This window comes from Hippocampus guttulatus, chromosome 10 (assembly GCF_054856545.1).
Source record: "Hippocampus guttulatus isolate MCC_2025c chromosome 10, RoL_Hgut_1.0, whole genome shotgun sequence".
NCBI classification, from domain to species: domain Eukaryota; kingdom Metazoa; phylum Chordata; class Actinopteri; order Syngnathiformes; family Syngnathidae; genus Hippocampus; species Hippocampus guttulatus.
The window spans coordinates 12,802,896-12,819,190 of NC_141270.1; the positions used below are offsets into that span (position 1 = coordinate 12,802,896).

At 45.7% G+C, this 16,295-nt stretch overlaps 1 protein-coding gene across 2 annotated transcripts in view; it reads left to right on the forward strand.

Annotated features, from left to right (window-relative positions):
* Positions 1 to 522: 522 nt before the first annotated feature.
* The window catches only part of jag1b (jagged canonical Notch ligand 1b), a 30,930-nt gene continuing 15,157 nt past the window's right edge, over positions 523 to 16,295 (forward strand). Inside the window, exons 1-7 of one of the 2 annotated variants that reach the window (XM_086121658.1) lie at positions 523 to 868; positions 1,102 to 1,407; positions 9,202 to 9,253; positions 11,261 to 11,518; positions 11,934 to 11,994; positions 13,980 to 14,110; positions 14,214 to 14,333. In XM_086121658.1, the coding sequence (XP_085977784.1) occupies positions 812 to 868; positions 1,102 to 1,407; positions 9,202 to 9,253; positions 11,261 to 11,518; positions 11,934 to 11,994; positions 13,980 to 14,110; positions 14,214 to 14,333 (985 nt within the window). In that variant the 5' untranslated portion in view covers positions 523 to 811. Of the gene's footprint in view, positions 869 to 1,101; positions 1,408 to 8,139; positions 8,343 to 9,201; positions 9,254 to 11,260; positions 11,519 to 11,933; positions 11,995 to 13,979; positions 14,111 to 14,213; positions 14,334 to 16,295 lie in introns of those variants that run through there. The other variant, XM_086121659.1, reaches the window with a different exon arrangement.

A 16,295-nucleotide genomic window follows, 5' to 3' on the forward strand; every position in this document is an offset into this window, starting at 1 on the left:
CCGCAACCCTCGTGAGGACAAAGCGGTTCGGAAAATGAATGGATGGATCACTGTGCCTGAACTATGTTATATAATGCAGATGATTTATTGTTGTGTCAAGTGACACTGTTGGGCAATACCTGAAATTGCACATGTTCTTGCTCTGATTTTAAAAAATGGTCAGGAGTTACCCACCAGTTACTCAGTACCTGAGTAATTTTTTTCAGTGAGCACGCTTACATTCGTTATTTGGAGGATAACTTTTTACTTTTACGTACGTTATGATATTAACTAACAGTAGTCTTGAGTACATTCTGGCTGCTGCACACACCTCTGATGAATTAAAACGCATCATTGTGGCGGGGTGTTGGTTTCCAAAAGCCAACCTTGGCGGTTTGCAAGCTCGGTCGTCTTAAAGGTGATGGGCGGGGCTTGCATGTTGCTCATGAATATGTTGAGGGTGGAGGAAGGCCGTGTTATGCACACACACACACACGCACTCAGACACTCCCTCTCGGTTGAACTTGTGCAGGCTGCCTCGCTCCTCTCACCACCTTTCAGTCAAGTCAGTCAGTGCGTCAGTCGGGCAGTCAGCAAACGCGCACCGCTGCATGGCTTGTATTTGCGCCAACTTTCACTAACAAGTGGAATCTTGTCTCATCCGACGAGGAAGGACAAATCGCGGGACGCGACGAGGGAAGAGGAATCCGGTGCTCGGCTTGAATCGTGACGTGTTTCTGGCGTGTCGTGCATGTTTAAATCGGAGCGCCGTGGTGCCGAGTGTCGGCCAGACGAATAGTTCGAGCAGCAGCGGCCACCTTAGTGCGCAGGCATGACTGGGAGACGGGTCGCCGTCCTTGCTGCCTTTTTACTCCCTTTTCTCCTAAAGGTACGTAATTGCAGTGTGGAGCTCCTTGTTTTGGTCGGGGGGGGGGGGCATGTATGCATGGGGAAGGGTCACGCGGTTCAAGCTGCGTTCATTATACTTCGATTGTCGCTTTAATGTTGCTATGCTAACATAACATGCAGCGTGCAGGGGGGGAAAAAAGTTGAAAAACAACATGGTACCTTTTGAGTGTTTTCTCGCACTTCTCTAATATAGCGCTGCTCTGTTGTCAACAGGTGTCAGATGGATCGGGACAGTTCGAGTTGCAAATCTTGTCCACTCACAACGCGAACGGAGAGTTGTTAAGCGGCGCGTGCTGCCGCGGCACACGGAGCACGGCGGACACCAAATGCACACGGGGAGAGTGTCGTACCTTTTTTAAAGTTTGCCTCAAGGAATACCAGTCGAGGGTCTTGGCGGCGGGGCTGTGCAGTTTCGGAATGGGATCTACGCCTGTCCTCGGAGGGAATACCTTTTCTTTTAGGACCTCGGTCAGGAATGACAAGGCCAGGATAGTTTTGCCCTTCAGCTTCGCCTGGCCGGTGAGTTGAAGGGGGAAATAAACTATGGCGGGTGGGGGGTGTATTGTTTACAAGGCAATTGTCTATAATTACTGTCTGTCAATCACTTGCTTCTCAAGAAAGCACACCGATGCGAGTGTGGTGAGGAAGGACCCTCTGGTCCCATTATTTGCAGCAATTAACCAGGTGCAGCGGTATTTTTCTCCAGGCCTGAGGCTGACAGCGTGCTGCATCGAGGATCATTTTAGATCGCCATAAATTATTATTTCAGACTAATGGCGTTGGGTCTTAAAAGTGTCGACATGCTCTCAGAATTCTTCTTTCACTTGATTTTAAGGATGATTAAAGGTGTTGTAATTTAAGGCTGCTTCTGAGGCAGTTTTGTTTTCTTGCAAAAAAAAAAAAATGCAATGATGAGGCTTAGAAGCAGTGCCATCGCCAGATCTCACGTCGTTTTATAAGATGCTCTGATAGTGCTTATATGTTGTGTCTCGGCCTTTGAGCCAAGGCACGTATTTGCGTTCGAAGAAGTCCCAGACACACCACCTAACAAAAATGTCGTTAAAAGTTGATACACGGGTTATGTATTCTGCCATCTAGTGGGAGAGAATGGAAGTGTTTTCTCTGTCACGATATGTCACTGGCATAGATGGTTGAAATCAATTTCAGACCAAATAAGTGGAGTTGGATAATTCCCTGCCGAGCACATGCCGATCGGAAATCACTGTGCTGTGACGTATCCACTTATAGTCCCAATGAAACGACTGAACAATGAAAATAAATAAATAAATAATCTGCCGGTTGCTATAATATACTGCAATGTGTAACCAGCACTTTCTTTGTCTGGTATTTTGGCCGCAGGATAGCATTTCTCAGCAATCACATGCAATTTGTAGTTAAAAGAACAACATTGGTTTTCCAGTGCCGTGTCGATCCTCTGCCTCCCTGGAAGCTGGTCATGTTCAAAACGGTAAAACCTCAATTCCTGGTTTCCTCAAGTGTCAGCTCTTTCTCACAGTTCAGCCTGTGGGAATGTTGTAGCTTTGTGCAAGATGATTTGCCATGCTGGAGTGCATTTGAATGTTGACTGCACAGACTGACTGGCCCCACAGCTTGGCCCGCAAACAACCGAAGACGCACGCACACACACTCACACACGGCCTGATGGGTGAAAGGACCAGTGGATCTGTGTATGTGTCCAATTACATCAAAACTATTTTTGTCGCAATCAAAGTGGTGTTTTTTGTTGTTTTTTTTCAGCGTGTTGAGTACCGCTCATGTCATTGGCACACGAAGAGCCAATTGTGAGTGAAATGGAAGACTGCGTGGTTAGCTTTCAAATGCGTTTTTCTTTAATGCCTGTTTCAGCAGCAAGTTATTACTTGAAGGCAGAAAGAGAAACATTTTCTCTGACCTTATAGTCAGTTAAACAATGCTCTCAGCAGGGTTACGTGCTATTCAATATCTCTCGGTGCATTACACATTTTTTCCCCCAATCCTTTCGCCTTCGCTTTAGTCTAGTACCCTTTGACTGAATTTGGCAGATAGATGACACAAGCTAACCACCAAGTACTAAAACCACAAAGTGACTTATCTTCAAGTTGAATCTACCTCTTGAGCTTGAGGAAGCCGTCTTGCTTTTTTTTTTCCAGATTGTTCTTCATGAAATTCTAGGCTGATAGATTTCACATTCATCGTTTATGTTAATTGGCATAAGTATGGCTGATTAAAAACAACATGAAAGTAGTTGGTAGATTTTAGTGGCCTTAGTGACATTTCTTTTTTTCCAAGTGGGGAATCCTGAAGGTAAAAAGACAAATGTCTGCCTCTGTTTAGGCTCCTTTTATGGGAACACCGATGTAACAGGCATCTCAGTGCCAGATTAGTATTGTATTTGAGATTCTTATTCAATTGGAGGAGCATTGAAATGCGTGCGAACAAAGGCAACAGTCCGAGCGATCGTTTTGGTTCTGTATTCAAATCGAGGCCATAAATGGTTTGAATTCCAGTGCCCTGCCTGTTCGAATGAAGCGCTTTTGGGAATAGATGCATTTTTCTGGAGGAACCATTCAAAAGATAAGCGAGTGATAGCTTCTCTCATCCGTCACTTGAAAAAATGCTTTCCCCCAGTGCACATCAACAGTTGTCAGCCGAGGTATGATATCACACTTTTCATCAGTTGATTGGCCGCTGGGAACGGATAGCAGTGTGGTGCGGTCTGGTTGTAGGGAACCTCGGGTTCATGAAGTCTGCCCCTCCACCCTCTTCGTTTTCTCACAGAGCTGCCTGAAGTTGGCCTCTTGTCCGAGCGGGGTCTTTGTTTAAGTCACGCTCGGTTGGACCTCAGGCATTTCATCACTTTAACCTCGCCACCCGCAGCAACTGCTGCACTTAATGAGGCTGCACACATGTGCTTAGATCAGGTAGGGTGAGAGCCAAGCATCCAGCTGCATGCCATCGGCCGGACGTCTTTCAACGAGAGTTGCCGTGCTGCTCGGTGTTGATTCGAGCGTTTTACGCCGCACCTTCATTCAGCATGTGAGCCCAGCCAGCCGGACCCTCGCTGTGTGTATGGCTGGGGGGGACAATGGTGTACCCTCGGTGACTACAGTGAGGATTACTGAGCACAATGGCAGCAGTGCAGTTCTAATGCCAGCGCAGGACAAGCAACAGGAAGCAGTTGTAGTGGACTCAGCAGTGATGATGTCGGCTCCCATGCGAACTGGAACCTTGGCTCTCAATTCTCTTCGGCACGTTGGCCCATATATCAGTACAGTAAAGAAGACCTTTTAAATTGGGTTAGATGAGTGCAGGTGTTCAAATGGTCGGTTTGAAAGGCTTTACCTACATTTAGGAAGTCCCTGCTCGGGTCAAATATTACTATACTGTACCTCCAATTTATTCTCTGCCAAGAATAATTGAGGGGATTGATATGCGCATCCCTAGTGTGGATGTTACCCAAATAATCCGATACGTTGCCACAACACTTTACGGAATAAACATGAGAGTTTAGTGCAAACATAGGATATTTTTCATTCATCCACGAGAGAGCTTGGAAGACAAGATTGCAAAGCTGTTCAGCGGACTTGATTGCGCAATCATGCTTTTAGTTATAGCGGTATTTTCTGCTGTATCACAATGTCTCTCAGTCTTGTTTTGGCATTTCAGTGATTGATGAAGTGGGGCTAGTCAGTCAATAATGGGCTCAACCTTGAGGGTGACCACCTCTGGCAGTGGGGGGGGGGGGGGGGGGGTAATGATATGTTTGTTTTCTATAGGCTGCTCTGATGTGGTGCTCAAGTGCAAATGGCTTAAGTATAAGAGAAAAATCTTTCTTTTAGCCGGGCCGTTTTTAAAGCGCGCTTGCGGTGTTGTGACAGTGACATCATCGTCGCTTTACAGGGTGGCTTGAAACTGCACGGAAACATGCATAGAAAACAACATGTTTAATTGGGTTCAGCTGGTTTTGTTTCCCTATAAGCCGAGTGACCCTCAAAGAGGACCAAGGGCCACGCCGCTTGTTTTGCTTCAATCGTTTGTATGGCTTTCATTCCTGCTCCTGGGTTCAGGGCTGGATGGCCTTTGGAGTCCCTTGTGCAACATTTTTGTTTTCATTGGCACAAGGAGAGATTCTTCATTCTCCAGTGCCAGTCGACATACCTTGGCAGGATGTGTCGTAAGCTGCTGATTGAACAACATTGCCTTCCTCCCAAGTCCTTGTTGTGATAAAAATCTCGTTGCAAACAACACATTCCTTCCCGCCAGGCCATCAGCGCCATCGTCGGCTTAGTGGGCGATTCTCGGAGTTGCCTTATTGTGGCTGAGCCTGAAATGTAATTTCCAAACGCTGTGTGTTACTCAGTGGCCTCTATCAGTGGTTTGATCTCAGGTCGATGCTCCCGAAGTGATCAACTCAGGAAAACTGGTAGAGGAGGTCAACATGTCTTTGTCACAACTGATTGCACTTCCAATGAGGCCGTACTTGTTTAATCTGTTGTGCCTTGCCTTTATTTTGTCATTTAGATGTCAATAAACTACCTTGGGAGGGTACGTCAGCGAGTTCCAAGAACAGCGTTGGTGTTTAGGAAAAATTTCTCTTCTTGGTGCGACCAGTGTTATTTTTGTGATTTGAACTGGAGTGTTCTTGGCTGCTTATGGTATGTAACTTGTGGCTGTTTGGCCAGAAAAGATAACATGGCCACACTCACTCACTTCGCTTGAGAGCGTGCACGCTGCAGTTCAAAGACAAGCTGGGAGTCAGCTGGGAGTCTGGGAAAAGTGAACCTGGCAATGGCAGACAAGCTGATAACGGCCTCGAGGTTATGGTGTGATGGAGTAAGGGCCCGGTCCCTATCTTGGTTTCAGCAAGTGTTTATTTGGTCTGGAACCACATTAATGGCAAAGCTACTTAAGATTAACTTACTGCTGACGTTGTTCACACTGAACTTTGCTCATGTTTGTATCCACATTATCATTGCTGTCCAATTGAAAGTATCGCCGGGAAAGAAAAAAAATCACAAATTGTGAATTTGGCTGAAAACGTTGGAACAAACAACTGATTTTTTTTAGACATGCTTTTAATTGGACTGCGCAGATGTGAGTACAACTGTAGTTATTTTACAAATGAAATTCAGAATTCTTAAAAGAGAACAAATCAGTTGTCTAGGTAAAAGCATGCATGTCCGTCATTTTTGCGGAGAAGTCTGCTTTTCATTGGACAGCGCAGACCTATAAAGCTGTATATCAAATACAAAGAAAACAATAGCAATGGAAAAAAAAATTCGCATCAAGTTGCTTCTCAAATACAACACCTCACAAAATGTTGACTTGCGTGGGTTTTTTTTTTTTCTGTCTTAGAGTGAGAGCTGTTGGATCGTCCCAGTACGTCTTTGGCAAAGGGCCGATCAGTTTATAAAGGCATCTGTTTTTAATTAATAACGTTACCTGGCGCCAGCCTATTTCCAACACTCTGTTAGGACCCATTGTTGTATTACATCAAAGTTTTGGATCCAGGTGAAGCAATTTTTAGAGAGTGTGTCTTAACAAATCTTAACAGCGATGAGGTGAATATGGAGCCTAATTTTGCAGGTTTGTTTCTTGTTTGTACAGGACTCATGTGTGGAAGTGGGATAAATGTATCCCACAGCTCTCTTGCCTCCATGTCGAGGCAAGTCCTTAGACCTGAAAGCAAAGGGTGTGTTGGAGATTGGCCTTATAAAGGAATTTGCCAGTAAACATTAAACATGCACCCTGATGACAATCCCCCTTTAGTGTCGTTTTGTTTTGGTTTTGTTTGGATGAGATTTCTGTGTGGGGTGCATTTCCTACACCCTCGGGACTGAACGATTCGAATTTTGCCTTTGTTGTGCTTCGGGAACATGATAGTCCTTCACAACCAGATCCAAAGATTTCTTTCAGAACTGCTTTAAGATCGAGTACAGAAAATCCATCAGTCATTCCCGGTTTGTCATATCACCCACAGCTACGTCAATGGTGATGTTGCAACCGTGACTGATGTTGATGTTTTTGGGACAGGAGCGATCTTCGTGGGTTTTACGTCGATTTGAGTTTCCTGTTTTTGAGAGAAGGACGCTCGCATTGACAAAGCTGTGTCCCAATTGTGAACAAAAAGGGATACATTTAGGAATGTGGAATAGAATAAGTAAAGTGAACAAGTTCCATTGTCTGCACCTCAACACAAATTGTAAGAGTTTCTGATATGGCTTGTTGTTTTCTCTATAGTGATCATTAAGAATTGTTCATTAATCTTTGGACACTATTGGGAAACAAATGGAGTGCAATAATTGGATGCCTCCAAATGAGGTGTTTGGGAGTCACCAATAGGAAGTATAGTTTAATCAAGTCAAACCTCCACTGAAACTCAACACCTCCAGGCAGCGTTGACATATACATCAAAGCAGAGATTCAGAGCTGGCAAATATTCACCTGTCACATAAAAAAAATGGAATCTCCATGGTCATGAAGGACTTTTAAACGCCCATCCCGAGTACCTTGATTTATGAATCCATTGTTTGTTTGTATAGAAGCATTGCTTCAATGCTCAATGCGCATTGCTACAGAAGCCCACAGTTGACAAATATTAATAACATCCCCTGATCTAAACCCCACAGAGGATGGTGAAAAGCAAAAAAATAAAAAATAAAAAAACGAAGAGACCACAGATTGGGGGGATTCCCCTTCCGGGATGACCAGGCTGCAATGGATGCCGAGTGGGCAAGATCTAACACAGAATGCGCTGCTGCATAAATGCGAGAACAGAGTTGTTGAGTCGAAAATTGATGCCGAATGTCTCCCGTGATGAAAAAAAAAAAAAGAGTTGTAGTCCAGGAGGCTAAGTGAGAACACATGAGGGGAACACCAAAGTAACAACGCTGTTAAATGTGAGAGTGGGGAGAGAAAGGCGTCTTGTGGACCCTTCTTTCTAATAATGTAGCCGCATGCTGGGCGGTGATTCTTGTTGATTAGGTCTTGGATTTCCATTGTTACTTGGTCTGCGTGTGTTGTGCTTGCAGCCAAGTTGTGAGTCAAAGTCTGCCACGCATGGTGATGATGAGTTACAAATAATATCCACTGATTGCAGGACACGCTGGCACATGATGAGACAAATGTCTCCCGGAGAGATGGAAAGTTTAAATGCTGACAAAATAGGGCAAAGCAGTAAAAAAAAAAAAAAAGGAAAAAAAAGAGGGGGGGTGGGGTGCGGGGGGTGACTCATTGCCACTCTGCCCTCGCTCAGAGCCGATCGGGGGTTTTCCTCAGAGCAGGTGTGTACTACCATGAGGTCATCGCAGTGACGGCGTGCGCCTCCGAGAAGAGTCGTCGGGGTGAAAATGTGACGGTGAAACATGCCTTTGTGGATGTGAGAGGGACACTGTTCCGTGCGCTCGCAGACGTGTGGTGGGCTCCCTCGTGAATGTGGCGACTCGTGAGAAAGTGTAAGCTGATATTTGCGCGAGTGCTACCGACACTGATCAGTCCTCGCGCTTCAGGAGCGCAGACCAACCCGCCAGGATGCATCATTCTTTCTGTTTTTCCATATGCCTCCTTGAGTTATCATCCTCGTTGTTCTTATTTTGTCTGCCTGTCTTTTTGTGATGCTCATCTTAAAAAAACAAAAAAACAAACGTCAAGCGCGGAAGGTTCCCAGCCTTCGTAGCGCCCATGTTTGAAATTGGCATGAAATGCAAATCTCATATCGGCGGCAAAACAGACCTCCTGCTTCCTCAGAACTTTGGAAGTCATCCGCTGACGTATCTGGCCACGTTTTGTAAACATGTGGAAAACTTTATTTGGTGGGGAAAATCGGCTTTCTGTGGCTGAGATGAAGACGCATTTTTGGCATGGCCGTCCGTATTATCCCTCATTGTGTACTTTTTATTTTATTATGACTTGTTGAAGTCATTACTGTCGCGTCTGTGTCGTGTCATCCGGCTGGGTCATTGGGGTGGGGGGCCGTTTCGGTTGCGGTGCATCAGACTCCCTCCTGCAGGGTTTGTCTGCTCATCTTTCCTGCCGTGTTGTCTGCTTTCGTCCGTCATGCCCCCCCCCCCCCAGCTTTTCCCCTCAAAAATGCAAGCTTATCCTCCCTTAATCAGATCAACAAAACTGTTGTTGTTAGATCCAAAGGTGGGTACTCTCAATGTGAGGTGAAGCTGAACCAAGTTTATTCGTGTGGTTTGCGTAACCCTTATTTTGATCATCGCTACTGAACAATTGTGACAAAATGCGCACATACAGATTTTCTTTAAAAAAAAAAAAAAAGTCTAACGATCTAATTTTCTCTTTTTCCTACAGAGATCCTACACTTTGATTATCGAAGCTTTGGACTTCAACAATGAAACGAGCGGTGAGTAAGAGGTTGAGCCCCTCATTTCCTTTTTTCCTCTCTCGTCCTTAATGGCATCTGGAAGGTCAGGAAAGGAAGTGCCCCCCCTCCGACCCCCGCGACGACTCCCCCCCCAAACCACTTTCCATACGGTCTCCTGGGCGATCACGTGTCTGAAAGAAGAAAGTGTGTTGACAGGTGGATGCAAGGCGCTGGAGGTGGGAAAGCAAGTGGGGAGAGAGAAAGAAGAAGAAAAATCGAAGTGAAAATGTTTGCATTCTGCCCCGATGACTGATGGCAGGTGCTGCCCGCCAGGGTCTGGGTCACGCAGTCTCACTGTCACCGGGGCGTGAAACGCCGCGTTCATCCGGCCACCCCCTGGGCCGCCCTTGCCGCCAGCATGCTCACTCAGAACAGAAGGAGCAGGTGGTTGTCTTGATCTGTATTACCAGCTTGTTAGTCAAGGTAGGCCTCAGAAGGTGTATGTGCAGCGAAGCGTCCCCTTCCGATGTGATTTATTATCCTGACTGTTAACGATACTCATTGGCAACGGCGTGCTCGGCGGTCGCAGTTTTGAGCCCAGCTCGTTTGTGCAAGTCTCTTTGGATGAGGTCAACAAGGTTTCGGTCTTTTCTGCCGTATTTGGCGCTTCCCAGAGAACCATTAGGGCACTGGTGTGAAGAGCCCCTTGAATGTACACTCAATGCTGGTGAAGCCCCTCTGCAAGCAAGAGATTTTCCAACATTATACCTAGTCGCAAGTACTTTGATATTTCATTGCCACCCTTCAGATATATTTCAATGAAGTATGTGGAAAAGTCCGGCCTTTTTGCTTTGAAAAGTTAATATCTTCTTAGTGCCGTGATGTCTTGGGTTGGAGTGTGGCCTGTGTAAATTTGTCTTGTCTATTTTACGCTCTGCCTCGAGCGGGGCAACACTTAGCGGGGAGGTGCTACCCCCAACACTGCGGGCCGCTGCTCGGTAGAGAAGTGCCACATAGCTGAAGCACTAGATTCCAGTTCCCTGCGAAATGTTGCCGCTCAATGCGATTCCAGTACTCAAACATCGCCCCGCTGCCATCCCATGCGCACCACTAACATGGTAAATAAATGACAGCAAGCCACCCTTTCCACTCTGGTTCAGCTTCGTTGCATCATACTACACAGAGGAGCGACTCAACCCACTGGTCATCCCCCCCGTGCAGTAAATAACCTCTCTGACACATTTTTCATTCTCTCCCAGGTGAAAGATTCACGAAAATTGTTGTGTGTGCGTGTCTTGTATGTGCCGTACAGTGTAGTCTCTGTGCTGAGCTCCAGTGGCTCACTTTGAATTGTTTACTCTGTGTGCGTGTGCGTCCATTGGCCTTAGTCCTTGTCCTCTCGACAGAGCCGTGACCCCCACACCCCCCCCCCTTCCATGTTTGAACTGAAAGTCTGTGTGTGGTATCGGTCTAATGTTGTAAACAACATGGTCAGAGACTTGTTAGAGAATATTGAGGGGGTGGGGGGAAGAAAAAAAAAGGTTGACTTGAGACAATTTAAAAAAAATGTTATGTGAGCTTGGGGAAAAAGTGCTGATGGGCACACTAGCTTTCGCTCCAGCACTGATGTGTCTTCACACTATCATTTATGGCAACTGCGGTTCTGTCCTGGCCCAAGCAGATGCAAAAGGGCAGCATGAAGCTGTAAACCTGAGTTGGAAACCGACTTGGGACAGTTGGTAAGGGAGTGTGAGTGAGGGCAAAAAAAGCAGTTTAACGTGCTTATTAAAAGCCGCCTCCTCTTTTTTGCATTTCCTGTAACTACTCTCGCTCACCAGTACACATAGTTGCTTTGATTACATATAATCAGCTATCTTCTGCGATTTGTGCGCAAGCATCTTCGGTTAGCCACCGCGAGGTCCGTGTTGTGCGCTTTGAAAGGCACGGTTACATTCCAGCGCGCTCGCACCGAAATGTGCCGCTGGATTCCTTGGAGCAAGAACCTTGCAGCTGGTGTTGATGCTCTCACTTGTTGTCGTGTTCAAGGTGCGGACGGGAAGGCGATCGAGAAATCTTCGCACTCCGGGATGATCAATCCAAGCCTGCACTGGCAGAAGCTGACTCACAATGGCCCCGTTGCTCAGTTTGAGTACCAGATTCGGGTCAGCTGCGATGAGCACTACTATGGCTTCGGCTGCAACAAGTTCTGTCGACCCAGGGACGAGTTCTTTGGGCATTACACATGCGACTACAACGGGAACAAGACTTGCCTGGAAGGCTGGTCGGGACCAGAGTGCAACACTGGTAAGAAGTCGTGAATTGTCCATGTGGGCTCATGACATCACTGCACGACGTATTAGCCGAAGCTTGAGAAAGGCTAAATTATTTATGTGTTGTGAAAAAAAGCAGCTAGACTGCAGTGTGAGTCATGCTGATACATGCTGGGTCATTGCTACTGAATGGATGACTTTGTTTATATAAATACTCTAACCCCCCCTTTCGGTTTCCATTCAAATGTTGTCATCAGCATGACTGAATAAACTCGTCCTAATTTTCGACACAGCTTTCTGAGTTGCCGTGTGGCTGATCTCATGGAGAATACATGCGTATTCATGCTCGGATACTAAAGTGCTAAACGTACACCGTAGCCAAGCTAAAGCTGATAAGTTTGCGTGTAGTTGCTAGGCAACCAACATGAACTTTCTCCCCTCTCTTCTAGCAATATGCCGACAAGGCTGCAGCACCGAGCATGGATCATGTCAGGAGCCAGGTGGTTGCACGTAAGTGATCCAAGCTGCCCTGTACCATTTCGTATGGCGTGACCGATATCTTGTCAACTGCGTTGATATACTGCAGGTCACAGCGCTTAACCGATCCGCTTATTATTGAGGTTGTCGTGCAACATACTGAGGGGTTTTAGTCACGTGGTTACCTTATTTCTCGACATGGCGGGGCAAATTTTACAAACAATATCATGCAGCACTACGGTAATATGACTGTATAAATATCCCTGATAAACACTGAAGTCATCTTGATTGTGCAGGTGTTGTCTGTGTCGTAGGGGAATCTTGTGCCTTGCTCCGGGAAGTGTGTGGGAAGTGAACTGGCATCTTAGCCTGTCATTAACTCATTCACTCCCAAAGACGTTTTTAAACGTCTTTTCAGACTTGGCCCAGAATTGGCTAGTACTGAATGAGTTAAGTGTCGTTTCTAACAAACACAAGGTTGAGCTACTCCCTCCTCAATGGGAGCAGCCTGTTTGAGGAAATACAGGGTTAACTGCTCAGCATCCATGTTGGAAATGCCCCCCCTCCACCCTGACTCTAATTAGGCTGGCGTTATCAGTCAAATCATGTGTAACATTTGGGGATGGGCTTTTTAAAAGCGTATTGTTTGTGCAACTAATGGCTTCCTAATGCTGTTTTTGCACACAGCCAGAGGAAGAGCCAGCCACAGATGGGTATCGGTGCACAAGCATTGTGTGCATCATCCTGTACAAAGCACCCTGCTCTGTCCCGCTCTCCTCACAGTCAGACATTAGTTGCTTTCTTCATTGTCTGCTTTGGCTCCAAATCAAGCACAGGGAGTGTGGGATTGGTTCACTTTTTGCATAAGCGTTGTTGTTGTTTTTCCTCTAGCTTTTGAATTCAATCGAGTTTCTTGTAAGTGCTTGTGTGGCCACTGGCTGAAAAATGTTTTCCCACACAGGTGTGGCTGTATTTGGATCTGACTCGCTTATGTTTCTCATCATAGCTTATATCAAACCTGCCTTGAGGCAGGGACAGCCGCAACTGCTGCTGACACTGTGGGAATCTAATGTAGTCACTAAATTGGTTGGTCACAGTCTACCTGTGAACTTGTGTTTTGCAAAGCATCGTCTCGACACATTGAAGTGGCCCGGGTTTCCTTGTTGAGTCGTTCATGTGCGTCAGAAGTGCTGCGCAAAGTGCTGCTTGCGCACCCCACTAATTTAGCTGCGTAATAACAAAATAATTTAGGAGCTCGCTGGGGAATCCTCCACCTGTACCCGTTGAGAGAAGATTAGCACACTTTTAAGAATAGCCTCTTTAATCACAGAGTGAGGTTTACTTAACCACAGGTTTATTTTACAGTCCATTCCTGGGACCTAATGGCCATGCGGCTCTCCTAGAAAGGTCCCTCCGTTTGCTGCCGTTGCCATACGGTATGCGGCCCCGTCACCACTCAATCACCTTTTGAGGGAGCGCACCTATCTGCCCAGGAAGAAAAAGAGTGCAACGGTATCTGTGTAATTATGGACCTGGACATGTCGGCGGTCAGCACGAAAGAGAGCTTTGCCCCTCCTCCCCTGGCCTGAGGCAAAAGCCTAACACATGACTCATGGGAACCAGGACTGTGAAGTGCCTGGCGGGATCCACGCTGTTCTCTGGCTCTCCTGCCAAGCCGCAAGCACACTGTTGGTCAGGAAGATGTGTGTTCCGATGCTAATGTTAGCCATGGCAAAGGTCTTTGGAAGTGGAATTTAGTGTTTGGACCGAAGTGTTGTTGCAAAACAGCATTGTTGCATAAGCGGCGTTTCATTTAAGTTGCATGTGTGGCCTTTTAAGATGCAGCAGTCAAGACAGGGGGGGGGGGGGGGGGCGCCTCTTTGTTTGCTGTGCAGCACAAGTTAAATCCAGATTAATTTTGCTCGTTTAGTAATGGGGACTAAACAAACGATTAGTCTCCGGTTTTTAGACACAGCGTCTGTGCATAGGATGGTGACGCCATCTTTTGTTTCTTGCAGGTGTTTGTATGGTTGGCAAGGCCAATACTGCGACAAGTGTATCCCCCACCCCGGCTGTGTACATGGCACCTGCGTGGAGCCCTGGCAGTGTCTCTGCGACACCAACTGGGGCGGACATCTTTGCGACAAAGGTTCACATTTTGGATTGCGACAGCCAGAATTAGAAGATGTTTACGTTTTTTTTTTTTTTTTGCCAGAGCAAACTAAATCCCTGTGAACTGCTTCATATCGCAGATCTGAATTACTGCGGCACTCACCAGCCATGCATGAATGGAGGGACTTGCATCAACACGGGACCGGACAAGTACCAGTGTTCGTGTGCCGAGGGCTACTCTGGAGCCAACTGTGAGAGAGGTGAGTGCCACAAGATTACTGCTGAGTGGCGCCATAATCAAAAGCGCTGTTCAGATGGTGTTTGAGTGTTGCGTAACATCCAAAATGTGTTTGGTGGTGTCATATTAAGCTTGAAACATTGTCTGGCGATATTGAGTCCAGCTCTCCAGTTACAGCCTCCACATTTTTTTACCTTTGCAGAGGCAATGCTCACTTTAAGTTAGTTTTCTCGTCGAAAGTCTGCATCACAAAAAGGTGCTCCCTCCCTCAATGGCACTTTAATTGGTGTGTTCCAACTTCCTTTTGTGTCATAACCCATCGAAGATTATTATTATTATATATTTTTTTGTTCATTTTTTTTACCAGTGCGTATAGAAAGCCAAACTTTGAGTTACAAACGGCAACTTGAGTCAAGTAAAAAAAAAAAAAAAAAAAAAAAGAGACCTCACAGTCACGGATGCACCCTTAAGCTGTTTATTGAACCGGAGAGTCAAACATACAAATACAAAATGAGAACACTCGCAAGGAGCTGCAGTTGACAAAACGTAACAATTCCTTCATTTACGATAGTTACGCTTGATAAAAACCAGGTAATTTTTTGACATTCTCTCATATTTTGCTTTGGTTTTTCTACAATTCATTATTTGGCTTCAATAAAAACATGGCGCCAAAGAGGCGTCTTTTTGGGGGCGGGGACTGGAATAGAATAATGATATCTCAATGAGAAAATTACGGGATATTGAATAAATGCGGTTACAAGAGTGGTCACAGAACCAATTCAACATAAGCCAAGGCAGCACTCTATTTTAATTTCTTAAATTCCACATGAAAGGAAGGTGCATTACAAAAACCTTTTGGAGGGTTTCTTTCATGTCCTAATTGTGGTAATTCTGACTACTTGGCGAGAAAGTGAGGGTGCGGTGTTTGACCTGACATTTGAAAGTATGAAAGGTGCAATAATTATCTTAATTTGTTGCAATAACAGTGGACTCTGCCTGATCTTGTTTGATATTTCAAGTCAAAATATTGAAATCTTTCTATTCCTGTTGCTTGTATTGACATTTCTGCTCATGCTGTAGGAAACTCTTGTGTGATGCTCCTTATGAAAGCATTAGTGAACTGTTTGAGAATCTCCACCAAATCAAATGGTAACATTTTCACGAGTCTGAACACTTTTGTAACATAGTGGCGGAAGAATGAAGTGGCGTTGCTATGTTTCTTGACATGATTGGCTTACAGAGAGAAACCATAAACAACGAACATTTGGAACTGAGGAATGAAAGTGTTTATGAAAAGCAAACTTTCCTATTTTGCCAGACTCTTGTCTTCTGTTATTATTTGTACATTATTCACTGTCAATTTCAGAAGATGCTCCTTTTTTGTGTCAGTAGTGACAGGTCTGTTGAATGGCCAACACCCTGAACTGGTTGCCAGCCAATCGCAGGGCACACATAGACGAACAACCATTCACACTCACACCTAGGGACAATTTAGAGTGTTCCATTGGCCTGCCATGCATGTTTTGGGAATATGAGAGGAAACCGCAGTACCCGGAGCATAACCACGCAGGCACGGGCGGAACATGCAAACTCCACATTGGAAGGCCGGAGTTTTTGTGTAATTCTGCTAGCAAACAAGCAACGGCAATGAAACTATTTGTTCCCTGGTGAAGTGGATGGATGATTTAATCTCATGTAGCTGTGAGAAGTTTGCGCCGACTTCAGAACTGAGGCGTTCAGAGTGTACAATCAGATAACTGTGAGTTTGCAGTAATCTGTGTCCAATTCTGCACAAGTGCCTTCCCCTCAAAACAAAAAACAAAAAAAAAGTCCGGTCATGCACAGTGTGGTCGCTTTCCCGTGCCCTTTCGAAGCAGACGGTAATGCTAATGTTCAGCTGCTGCAAACCCTTACCATGGAGATGATGGTTCTTTGCTCATTAAAAGTGAGCCTTGCAGGGTGCTGACAGCTTAACTGCAGACAT